Here is a 12,170-nt window from a genome sequence, read left to right on the forward strand (position 1 = left end):
ACTTGCTTTAGCCACCCGGCGCTCCGCTCGTTGTTGTGAGCGTCGCTCCTCCGCCCTCCGTTGTTGTTCGGAGGGCAACTGCCTCCAACTACCCATTAGCGTCCTTCACGAGCCTCCTCCACAGAGGCCGATCTTGACACGCACACACACGCGCACGTGTCGCTCCTCCCACCTGTTGGGGGTTTTCCCATTTCTTCAGGAAGTCTTCCTTGGCTTTGGCCAAAAACTCCTTCACTGCAAAAATACACAAGGCGGCAACGGCAGGGGAGGGAGGGGAGGGGGGGGCATGATAACAGCAACAACGACGACGACGACGGGAGCGCCGCGCGCGTCGGCGCGACGAACTCTCTCCCCAACGGCGAAAATCCAGGGCGGAAGCGGCTTTGTTACGGCGGCGCTGGCTACGGCGGGCAGCATGCTGCAACATGCATCGTAGCTGCGTGACAAGAGCAGTTCAAACTATTGTAAACTGTAGATATTGACATTCCATGGTTCTTTCGGTAAAGTCACGTAGATAGAAAAAAGAACAATAAAATTACATTGAATTTGTATAACCAGGTAAGGCCCACTGAGCTATGTTAGCTGCTTTTTTTTTTTACAAGCGACCTGGCCATGACAAATGACAGGTCGCTTATCATCATCATCATCGTGTGGACATTTATAACAGGAGCCAAATAACGTGACGTTGATTCTAAATGTGGAGGGGAAAAAACTGGAGGACCCCCAAGAAAAATCCACGCGACCACGGGGAGAGATGAGAGAGACACCGCAAACTCCAAATATACAGCAGGTGTCAGGGTCGGGATCGAACCCACGACCTCCTGTATACCAGGCGAGGTAGTTAACGTCTCCTTGCCATCTTGGCGCCCCACTGTGATCGCGGGATGCTTTGGATGTCATGTGCCAGCCGAGTAGCTCCCTCAACAAAGAGCTTCGTGGCCCGAAGGGCTTTCGTCGGGAAATAAACTGCTGATGAAACTTCTGAACTCCTGATGCAAAATTGCGTTGGCAGAAGTCAAACCTGGATTTTAACCAGAGAGTTTTTAGCACTGCACGTGTCTGAATTTAAAAGGGTATTTTTTTTCACGTCATAAAATAAATTGGTTCGAAGTGGAAGGAGTCTTTTTTTTAATAAATCTCATGAATCGTGACAATTAACGACTAAAATGTAAAGCTCTCTGTATAGAAGCAACTCAAGCCTCATTAAGGACGCAATTCATGCCCTCCCCATTGTTGTTTACTTATGAATCATCACAATTCAAAGAACCGATCAATTTCATGTCTCATTTTTGGCGGCTGCGGCTGTAGGTTTAACGACACGTTCCTATTTACGCGATCTCACCCAAAACACCTCTATTATGTATCATATTGGTCGCGAAAGCCTACTACTTCTACTACGCGTTAAACCGTCTCATTTTTGTCATCCGTTTCTTATGTTCTCTTTCACCTGCTCCATGAGCCCTATAGGTACAAATCCGCACATGTGGTTTGCCAGAATCGTAGATAACCAATGCTTACACATAATCTTCGATGTAATGCACCTCCAGCGTAAGAAAAGTATTTTTACTCGATGAATAATTCACGTAATCACAATCGTCTTCTGTGCGTAAGCTCTCATAGCAACAAGCCATTTAGAACCAGCAGCCCCCGTTTCACACTAGGAGAGGTTTGTGATCCAACTTCCTATGTTAAGTTGGAGGTACGGTCTTGTCCTCCTACAACGCGGTGGGGTTAGTCGCGTTCCTGAAGAACACTGAGTTATGGAAAAATCGCATTATAATATCATATCGGGGGTAAAGCAACAGTCCGCGATGATACGTGAAACGCGTAACGCAGGGCCCGAACAAAGACTGAGACACGTTCTAGATTTGAAGTTTTCGTGACTGCAAGGATTCATACTCTTTGGTTTTTTTGGTAAAGTCACGTAGGCAAAAAATGTAAATAAATTAAATCACGACGTTTCGGGCGCAACACCCCACCTGAAGGACGCTTGTTTTGCGCCCGAAACGTCGTGATTTAATTTATTTAAATTTTTTACCTACGTGACTTTACCGAAAAAACCGTAGAGTACTGAGACACGTGGTGGGTAGCATCTAGAAGCGTCCATCAGCATCCCAATATGCCTTGAGTGAAGCTACACCGAGGCAGCCGTAACAACCGCTTATTCCTACTCGCGAGACGTAGTTCCGTCCGCTCAATCGCGTTATATCCAGTTCGCATCCGCGTGAAAAAAAGAAATGCGTTCCCTAATACATTCATCGCGTTCTATCCAATTCGCGCTATGAGAACATCACGCGGCGTTACAGGAGAACGGACTATGCCTGGCCAATTGCTGTCACTGTTGTAGTCAAGTTTAATGTCATCTGCTTGACACTGGGTGGCGTCATTGAGTTTTGAGACCATCTTGCTTGCACATCGATCACCTTACACTAACACAGGAATTGAATATATTCTTCCCTGACTTACTGATAGAAAAACAACCTATTGTCAATAAAATCTCTGCTCTGAAAAAAGACCAGTACATCGGCGAACCCGATGTACTGGTACGTGTCTTGTAATGGCGGTCTTCAACCTGGGCCGATAATTGGGACGTCTGTATGTACGTACGTTGAATTTCTTTTGCACCTTACGGAGCCAACCATGCTAATCGGAGGTGCAGTGTTGAGTCTATGGAAAGGTTTCAGCCTATGGGCAGTGTTGTGTCTATGGGCAGTATGTATGTTGAACTTCTTTCGCACCGTATGTAGCCAAGCGTGCTAATTGGAGGTGCAGTGTTGAGTCTATGGGCAGTATTGAGTCTATGGGTAGTGTTAGTCTGGGCAGTGTGTATGTACGTTGAACTTCTTTTGCACCGTACGTAGCCAACCGTGCTAATCGGAGGTGAGCGATGGACTCGCAAGACGTGACCATTGGAAAGCTGAGAAGGCGCACAAAGTTGTTCTCTGTACTCCCCCGCTCCCCCACTGCCTCAACCAACAGGCCTTCCCCAGGTCATCCCAGGTCACCACAGGTCATCCCAGGTCACCCCAGGTCACGCCAGGTCATCCCTGGTCACCCCAGTTCATTCAAGGCCACCACAGGTCATTCTAGGACACTCCAGGTCACCCCAGGCCACTCCCCCCCCACCCGTTACCGTTACACAGTTTCACATTCTATGCCCGTTCCGTCAGCCGTCACAGATGCAGGGTGACGGCACGCGAATGGTACGAGGGCCGGGTGCGATTGGTTCACCAGGGGGGAAGTCAGGCGGTCGGTCGTCAGCCTCCGTTTATAACAACCAACGGGTTCCTGAATGTTGCCGAGCAAAAAACAAACAAACTCAGACGAGCGACGGGCCGGGGGGGGCGGTGGTTTTAAGAGTGTGGTGCTCTCTCATTTCATCTCAACACCAACGTCGTCATTCTCCCCAAACCCCTTTTGGCAACTTAAAAAAAAAAAGTTGTTGCAGCGATTGCAGGCAGCGAGGGGAGCGATAACGGCGATAACGGCGTGTCCGTACAGGGCACACCGTCCATTATTTACGAACCGGAATCAACGACGGCGGATTTGAGGCAAGGTCGTCGTGCACGCTTTGTAGTGCGACGATTTTTATCGTACGGGAATCGTCCCCCCCCCCCCTCATCTCTCTCTCGACCTCCGCATTTCCACCACTGGTACCGGGTTCGAGGAGCAGCAGCAGCAGCGGCGGCGGTGATGCACGTTGCGGCGTCGAGACCTGAGAAGAGCCCCCCCCCCCACTCCACGCCCGGGGCGTTAACGAACGTCTCGCGTTTGTGCGACTGTTCGCAACGCTCCCCGGAGTGAAACACGAATCGCCGTCCGCGATTCTTGATCGCTCAAAAAGGATTTTCTGGCTTTCACTCGGCAGCAAAAAAAAAAACCCCACGTGTGTCATCCGTCAATAAGAAGCATGAACACATAATGAGAATAGCTTTTTACCCTTTCTGGCACTGAAACAGGAGTTGCTTCAAGATGGTCAAACACCAAATAGAAACCTTTTGCAAAGGAATCGAGTGCTGCATTAACAACACAGAGTACTTGTGGTGAACATGCAAACAAACATGCTCTGATAATATTGTATGCATTGTCGTTTAAACTGATTGGCCTCCATCAGAGGACAGCCTTCTTGGTGGCCTTGTCTCCACCGGCGTTAGACCAGAAACACCAAAGGAAAACAGTATAAAGGGCAAATGAACGAATCAAAGCGTTAATAGCCTGGATTGAGCAGTTATATCATGGGATATCTCTTTGCCAGTATCAAAATGATGAAAACATAACAATAGGCTTTCGCCTTTCTGGCATATTAAACAAGAGGGTTCATATTCTTAGGTTTTTTCGGTAAAGTCACGTAGGTAAAACATTAAAATTAATAAAAGTAAAATAAAATAAAAATCACGACGTTTCGGAGGCAACACAAGCTTCCGTCTTCAGGTGGAACCGTTACAGCCACGACAGCTGTATCAAGTAAATGAGAGATTGCAGGAGCTACCACTCCGTTTATATAATGGTTGGAGAGGGGGGGGGGAAGCGGCAAGTACAGCACACTTTTTATTCATATGGTAAGGTGAGGCTTAAGAGGGTGAGCCTTTGTTATGGAGAGGTACGGTTTGTGACTCAACCTGTGACAAGGAGAAAACAACTGAACATGGTAAACCTGTAATAGTTGTCTGTCAAATAAGATTGGCCAAATAAGTGTAGTTAAATCTTTTTTGCATGGTTAATCACATCTTTCCAATGATTACTCAGTGATTACTCAAAACAAGAGGGGTTTTCAGATGTTTAAACACCACGTAGATACCTATTGGAAGGCATCAAGTCTCCATTAACTAAAAAATTATAACGTGAAAAATGAGAATAGGTTATTACCATTTCTGTTCACCTTCTGGCACTCTCTGGTCTACTGATATCAGTGGTGAGAGGAGGCCATGAAGAAGGCTGCAGCTCTGGTGGAGGCCAATCAGTTTCAAAGACAATGCGTGTATTATTGTCAGAGCACGTTGGTTATCATGTTCACCACAAGTACGTGTGGTTGATGCAGTACTCGATTCCTTTGCAAAAGGTATCTATTTGGCATTTGAACATATTAACACCTATATTTTTGGTTCTTTCGGTAAAGTCATGTAGAAGGGAAATAAAAAAATAAAAACATAATAAAAAAATAACAATTCTCACGACGTTTCGATTGCAACACAAGCAATCATCATCAAGTGTGAAACCCACAGCAAGAATTTTTTTTTTATTTTCTTGCTGTGGTTTTCACACCTGATGATGATTGCTTGTGTTGCAATCGAAACGTCGTGAGAATTTTATTGTTTTATTTTTATTATTTTCCTTCTACGTGACTTTACCGAAAGAACCAAGAATATGAATCCCTGCAGTCACGAAAGCTTTAAATCGAATTCTTAACACCTGTTTTGATTGTTCTAAAGGATAAAGCCTATGCTTATTTTTCATACTTTGATACTGGAAAAGGTCCCAAAAGTGTAACTTGTTATCCTTCAATTATGGACGATACCCCAAGTGTTGAAACCTGAACTTTTTTCGCACCTGTACGTAGCCTAACCATGCTGAACCACTAACCACCGGACGTCTCGCGTACGTTGAAAATCTTCAGGAGCCCCCAGAATCATCGTTTGTGGTGCTATTACTGCAGAACAGGGCTTCGATTTTAGCTTTTTTTTGTTTGTGCGAAACTGAGACCGCGTTATTTTCAAGCGTAATATGAACTGCGAGCAAGTGTAACAATGTCCCCCCCCATCCTCCGCTCCCCCCTGCCCACAGACTCAACACTGCCCATAGACTCAACACTGCCCGTAGACTCAACACTGCCCACAGACTCAACGCTGCCCATAGACTCAACGCTGCCCGTAGACTCAACACTGCCCATAGACTCAACACTGCCCATATACTCAACACTGCCCGTAGACTCAACACTGCCCACAGACTCAACGCTGCCCATAGACTCAACACTGCCCGTAGACTCAACACTGCCCACAGACTCAACGCTGCCCGTAGACTCAACACTGCCCACAGACTCAACGCTGCCCATAGACTCAACACTGCCCATAGACTCAACACTGCCCATATACTCAACACTGCCCGTAGACTCAACGCTGCCCGTAGACTCAACACTGCCCATAGACTCAACACTGCCCATATACTCAACACTGCCCGTAGACTCAACACTGCCCACAGACTCAACGCTGCCCATAGACTCAACACTGCCCGTAGACTCAACACTACCCATAGACTCAACACTGCCCATATACTCAACACTGCACCATAGACTCAGCACTGCCCGTAGACTCAACACTGCACGTAGACTCAACACTTACCCATAGACTCAACACCGCCCATAGACTCAACACTGCCCGTAGACTCAACACTGCCCATAGACTCAACACTACCCACAGACTCAGCACTGCCCAGACTCAACACTGCCCACAGACTCAACACTGCCCATAGACTCAACACTGCCCGTAGACTCAACACTGCCCGTAGACTCAACACTGCCCACAGACTCAACGCTGCCCGTAGACTCAACACTGCCCACAGACTCAACACTGCCCAGACTCAACACTGCCCACAGACTCAACACTGCCCGTAGACTCAACACTGCCCACAGACTCAACGCTGCCCATAGACTCAACGCTGCCCGTAGACTCAACGCTGCCCGTAGACTCAACACTGCCCATAGACTCAACACTGCCCATATACTCAACACTGCCCGTAGACTCAACACTGCCCACAGACTCAACACTGCCCATAGACTCAACGCTGCACCTCCAACTAGCACGGGGGAGGGGGGAGGCCCGGGAGTGGAGGGGGGACTTCATCCAGCAATGAATTTGAGAAAAAAAAGGGGGGGGGGGGGGCTGTGTGAATGTTCGTCTCCTGAAGCTGTAGGAGGCGATGACCACACAGCTCCCTGCGTTGTGTTTCTGGGGTTATAATAATAAAAATGTACAGGATGTTTCAAAAAGATGGACCCAATTTCAGAGCAGTATACTTGACGATGGCAACATGTTACAATTACACAAAAAGTTACAAACGGTTGAATGAGTGATCAAGTTTTACTAACCATTTTATAAATGCTCTGTGCCCTCCACCTGCTGTATGGACAACATCGAGACGATAGTTGAATTCGTCCCAAACGCCTCTCAAAGTGTCTTCTTCAACTGAAGTCACCGCTGCCTTGATTCTGTTTTTGAGGTTATCCAGATTAGTCGCTAATGGTGGCACAAAAACACGGTCTTTTGTGCCACCATGCTCTTTGACATTGGCGGATCAGTGCCAAAACGCCGTTGAAACGCACGCTGCACCGCAATAACGGATTCAGTCTTGCTGAACTGCAGAACGCAAAACGCCTTGTGTTGCGGGGTCACCGTCTTGCGAATGACTGAGGCTAGGGGCTGTTTGTGCGCTGGGAGAGGCATTTAGCGGTAAACATTTGAAACTCTAAGCCCCGCCCTTTCAAGTGGTAAGAGTTTCATTCATGGGCGGTTCATGGTTGCAGAGATATATCGATTTCAAATCGGGTCCGTATTTTTCAAACGCCCTGTATAAAGCGCCCTGAAACAATCGTTCTCAGGGCGCTTCGTCCGATGCGGCGTCTCCTCGTCATTTCACAAAACTTGGCGATCCGTGATTTTTTAAAATCTAATCCGCGAATCGCATCTGGAACTCTACGCGACCGCACCGAGAGAGAGAGAAAGTGATGAGATAAAGTGCGGTGAGGGTACAGGAGAAAGAGAGTGTGCGGTGAGGGTACAGGAGTGATGGGGTGTGTGGTGAGGGTACAGGAGTGAGGGGTGTGTGGTGAGGGTGAGGGTACAGGAGAGAGAGGGTGTGTGGTGAGGGTGAGGGTACAGGAGTGAGGCAGTGTGTGGTGAGGGTGAGGGTACAGGAGTGAGGCAGTGTGTGGTGAGGGTGAGGGTACGGGAGTGAGGGTGTGTGGTGAGGGTACAGGAGTGAGGCAGTGTGTGGTGAGGGTACAGGAGTGAGGCAGTGTGTGGTGAGGGTACGGGAGTGAGGGTGTGTGGTGAGGGTGAGGGTACAGGAGTGAGGGGGTGTGTGGTGAGGGTACAGGAGTGAGGGGGTGTGTGGTGAGGGTACAGGAGTGAGGGGGGGGTGTGTGGTGAGGGTATGGGGGAGAGGGGGTGTGTGGTGAGGGTAGAGATAGTTTTTTTTCTACTTTACTACTGAGATAGTCTTGCCTCTGGGTATATGCCTGCCCCAAACCAGCAAGTGAACCGAGACTCTCAAAAGGAGGCACTGATGGAGAATCCAAACAACACGCCGGGTACTAAATCACTTTGACCCTCGCCCCACACGCGCATCGCGAACTTCAACGTTTAATGTGCAATTTTTATCTTGAGGGCCTACTACTGTGTGTGTTGTTGTCTTGATGTGGCCTAGGACTGTTGTTGTTGTTGTTGTTTTTGCTGCCTTGCCCCAAGCTTGCATTTAGTGTTGAAAAATCGGCAGGAATTGAAATACTTCTGCGATTTTGTACCTACATCTTTTATTTATTTGCGATTTGCTTACCTTTCCCATACAGTAGAACCCCTCTTAATTTCCACCCTTGTTAACGACTAATCGCTTGACCCAATGTATTCGCTTATCGATCATTCCCCTCTTAACGACGGGCTGTTGTAGGTACAATAAATAGCAATTAATGCATTGCTTAACCACGTTTCTTTTAATAGTATGTGGTTATTATTTTGTTAGTATCTTTATTCATTAATATCCATTGTTCAAATATTATAAACTACGTTCTTCTTCGGGTGAAAAAGGGCAAGACTTTATTTCCTATACCCGCTAAACGACCAAATCGCTTAACGACTGGTTTCGTGGAAACCAATTACCGTCATTAAGAGGGCTTCTCTAGTACTTTGCACTCCTATCGGTTGTTGTATTGTATTGCTGTTGCATTGTTGTTGCATTGTATTGTTGCTGTATTGTATTGTTGTTGCATTGTATTGTCGTTGCAACAACTTTCTCCGACCCCGTGTCCCGACTGGACCGCCAGTGAAAAAGATCTTCCCAGTCTCAAATCAAGATTCCGATTTCTGATCATTCCAAAACTATCGGTTCCGCAATCTCCAATCTGCACCCCGCCCCCCCTGCCCACCCCCTGCTTTCTCCAATCTGCAGCCCCCCCCCCACCCCCCCCCCCCGGAAATCCGGCACACGTTTTCCCTTATCGGTCAAACGTGCACTCGCCGTCCCGTCGGCCCATGGGGAAAGCCGTGGTGGTGGAGGTCACCGGCCCAGAAAAAAACGAAACAAAAGGGGCTACACTGTGAAAACTTGAGGTGGCCACTCCACAGATCGGTACGCTCCAGAGGGGAGGAGCGCACGCACTCGCGAGAGCAATGGAGCGATTTTTTTTTCTTCCACACAGCGAGATGGAGGTCACGACATCGCTAGGTCTCGATTTAAAGCTTTCGTGACTGCAGGGATTCATCTTCTTGGTTCTTTCGGTAAAGTCACGTAAAAGGAAAATAATAAAATAATAAAAATAAAACATAATAAGAAGATGAATCGCTAAGAGGGTTTTTTTTGGGGTTAAATATCGTGAATATAAATGTGTTGTTAAACCCGCCACCACCACCACCACCCGACACGGCCAATTAGTAAAGTTTTGTCACGTAAACGTGCAAATTCGTTCCTAGTACAGCACACCGGTTGTGTGTTGGAGAGTAAACCCACAACATTTACAATTCGATCCAACCCAAAAACCTCTATTACGGATAATATTGGTCGCGAAAGTCTACGTGTTAAATCGCTGGGTCTAATGACAAAAGTCGCGTCAAGATGTATCCTCCCCCCCTGCCCCCGCCCCCCATCCCTGACGGTCATTCAATGAATTGTCACAATTTTACTACTCAATTCAAGAATTGGGGCGCCATGATGCAATTGATGTTAACTACCTCGCCCGCTATGCCGGAGGTCGCGGGTTCGATCCCGACCCTGACGCCTGCCTTATATTTGGAGTTTGGGGTGTCTATCTCTCTCTCCCCGTGGTCGCGTGGATTTTTCTCCGGGTCCTCCGGGTTTTCCCATTGAGAATCAACGCGCTTTGGCTGCTATAAATGTCCACACGATAAGCCATTTAATTGGGCAGTCATTTGTAATAGCCAGGTCGCTGATGAGAAAGAGCTACATAGCTCACTTTCTCTCTCTCTACCTCGTGAAATAAAAATAGTTTAGCTTAGTTTAAAATAGTTTACAGTTTTAATTGATTATTTTGTTGTGTTATATCCAACCATCTTAATTGTTATGTTCTCATGAGTTCTGCTTCGTTTATATGTTTACGTTTGCTTCGTTGGCCCTGGGGTAAAATTGCCGTGAAATTGAAGAAAGAATCGATTCCCGCAGGCACAATTAATTGCATTCACTGCGAGCATAAGAAACTACGGTGCTTCAAGCAACGAACTCAACGCATCGTTGCGCGCTTGCTTGATAAGAAACCGTTGCTGCCGAGCCGTGAATCGGTGAGGAACTGAGAAGGCGCAGACGATGCTTCAGCCGCTCCGATGATGTTCGTCACAACTTCTCTGGCTTGTGATACGACTCGACCGAGAGAGACGACTTCTACTGCCACCGTTAGTCCGGCGAGAGAAGGAAAAAAAAATGCCGCTGTCGCAGCCACGAATTTTTAAGCGACGCCAACGGATGTCCCATCGATAAAGTCGCCAGGCTTTCGGGATGAGCCATCAAACAAATACGGTCGCTGCCCCGGCACGGCGCTCTCGGACGCGCTTCTGTGGCCGTCTGGAACGCTCTTCATTCCGATATTAGGAAGTCCACTGGGAGCTGTGCACTTTTACATCGTGTAGATTGAAAACTAATTTCTTTAAAACTGGCTTTTTGTTCTGGATTTGAAGCTTTCGTGACTGCAAGGATTCAAACTCTTTGGTTTTTTCGGTAAAGTCACGTAGGTAAAAAAATCTAATAAAATAAATGAAAACAACTAAATTAAATCACGACGTTTCGGGCTTAAGCCGTTGTGCTTTCGCTACGTTGTCCCCACCTGAAGGACGCTTGTGTTGCGCCCGAAACGTCGTCATTTAATTTAGTTTTCATTTCATTTATTTTATTTTTTACCTACGTGGCTTTTTGTGTTTAGTTTGTTGTCATTCCCCCCGCACCTCCGATGATCAGGGTTGGCTACGTACGGTGCGAAAGAAGTCCAACCTATATAGGTACAGGAAGCCACTGGAGATATGCACTTTGAATTAATCTAGATTGAAACTCATTTCTTTCGAATTGGCTTTTTATGTTTAGTTTGTTGTCCTTTCTCCGCACCTTCTATTAGCACGGTTCGCAATGTACGGTACGAAAGAAGTCCAACATATATAGGTACAGGAAGCCACTGGAGATATGCACTTTGAATTAATCTAAATTGAAACTCATTTCTTTCGAATTGGCTTTTTATGTTTAGTTTGTTGTCCTTCCCCCGCACCGCTGATTAGTACGATTGTCTACATACGGTGCGAAAGAAGTTCAACACACACACACGCACATACACATGCTCGCCTTTAGATTGGCTCGAGGTAGGGGTGGGGGGGCAAGGGGGGGGGGAGGCGAGGGGGTAGGGGGCAGGTGGGTGGGTGGCGGTTCACACAAAGCAAAGTGAGCGGCAAGCTCGCGTGGGGTCAACAGCCTAGCTGCTGTCGCGGGTTCCGCGCGGAGGCGCCAACTCCGGAGAGTGGAACCCGGGGGGGTGCGGGGTGGGGAGGCCGCTATAAAAGCGTGGGGGGGGGGGTTTCGCGTGGGGCGGTGCTCGCTACGTTTGTGGGGGAGGGCTGGTGGCACCGCATACAGAGGACGGGGGGGGGGCCGTTGGAAGCTGCAGCTGCATGGGGGGGAGCGTCCGCAAGTGAAAGGAATTTCTCTGCGAATCAACGTGCAGGCGCGCCGTTCGCTTTTTTGATGTAGGGGGGCTGGGGAGGGGGGCTAGGGGGGGGGGCGAGGGAGCTCGCGAGCGTTCCGTGATTTTGCGCCAATTTTAAAAGAGAAGGGGGAAAAAAACGGGAGCGGACGAATCGGTTGGAAACGTCGGTGCCAATTTTTTTGGACTCGGGAACGGACACCACCCCCCCTCCCCGCTCCCCCCACCGCCTCCGGCAGTTTTCGAGACTCTCTCTCGCCGCGGTCCACGT

The 12,170-nt window shown here is 48.1% G+C and overlaps 1 protein-coding gene across 7 annotated transcripts in view; it reads right to left on the minus strand.

Moving 5' to 3' along the window:
* LOC144737674 (cAMP-dependent protein kinase catalytic subunit alpha-like) overlaps nucleotides 1–12,170 on the minus strand; it is a 105,171-nt gene that overhangs the window by 15,435 nt on the left and 77,566 nt on the right. For all 7 annotated transcript variants that reach the window (XM_078620538.1, XM_078620518.1, XM_078620511.1 and 4 more), the window contains one exon: nucleotides 173–234. In XM_078620538.1, coding sequence (XP_078476664.1) covers nucleotides 173–234 — 62 coding nt within the window. The remainder of the gene's footprint in view (nucleotides 1–172; nucleotides 235–12,170) is intronic.

The sequence above is a fragment of the Lampetra planeri genome, chromosome 3 (assembly GCF_965212315.1).
Source record: "Lampetra planeri chromosome 3, kcLamPlan1.2.h2, whole genome shotgun sequence".
Lineage (NCBI taxonomy): Eukaryota > Metazoa > Chordata > Hyperoartia > Petromyzontiformes > Petromyzontidae > Lampetra > Lampetra planeri.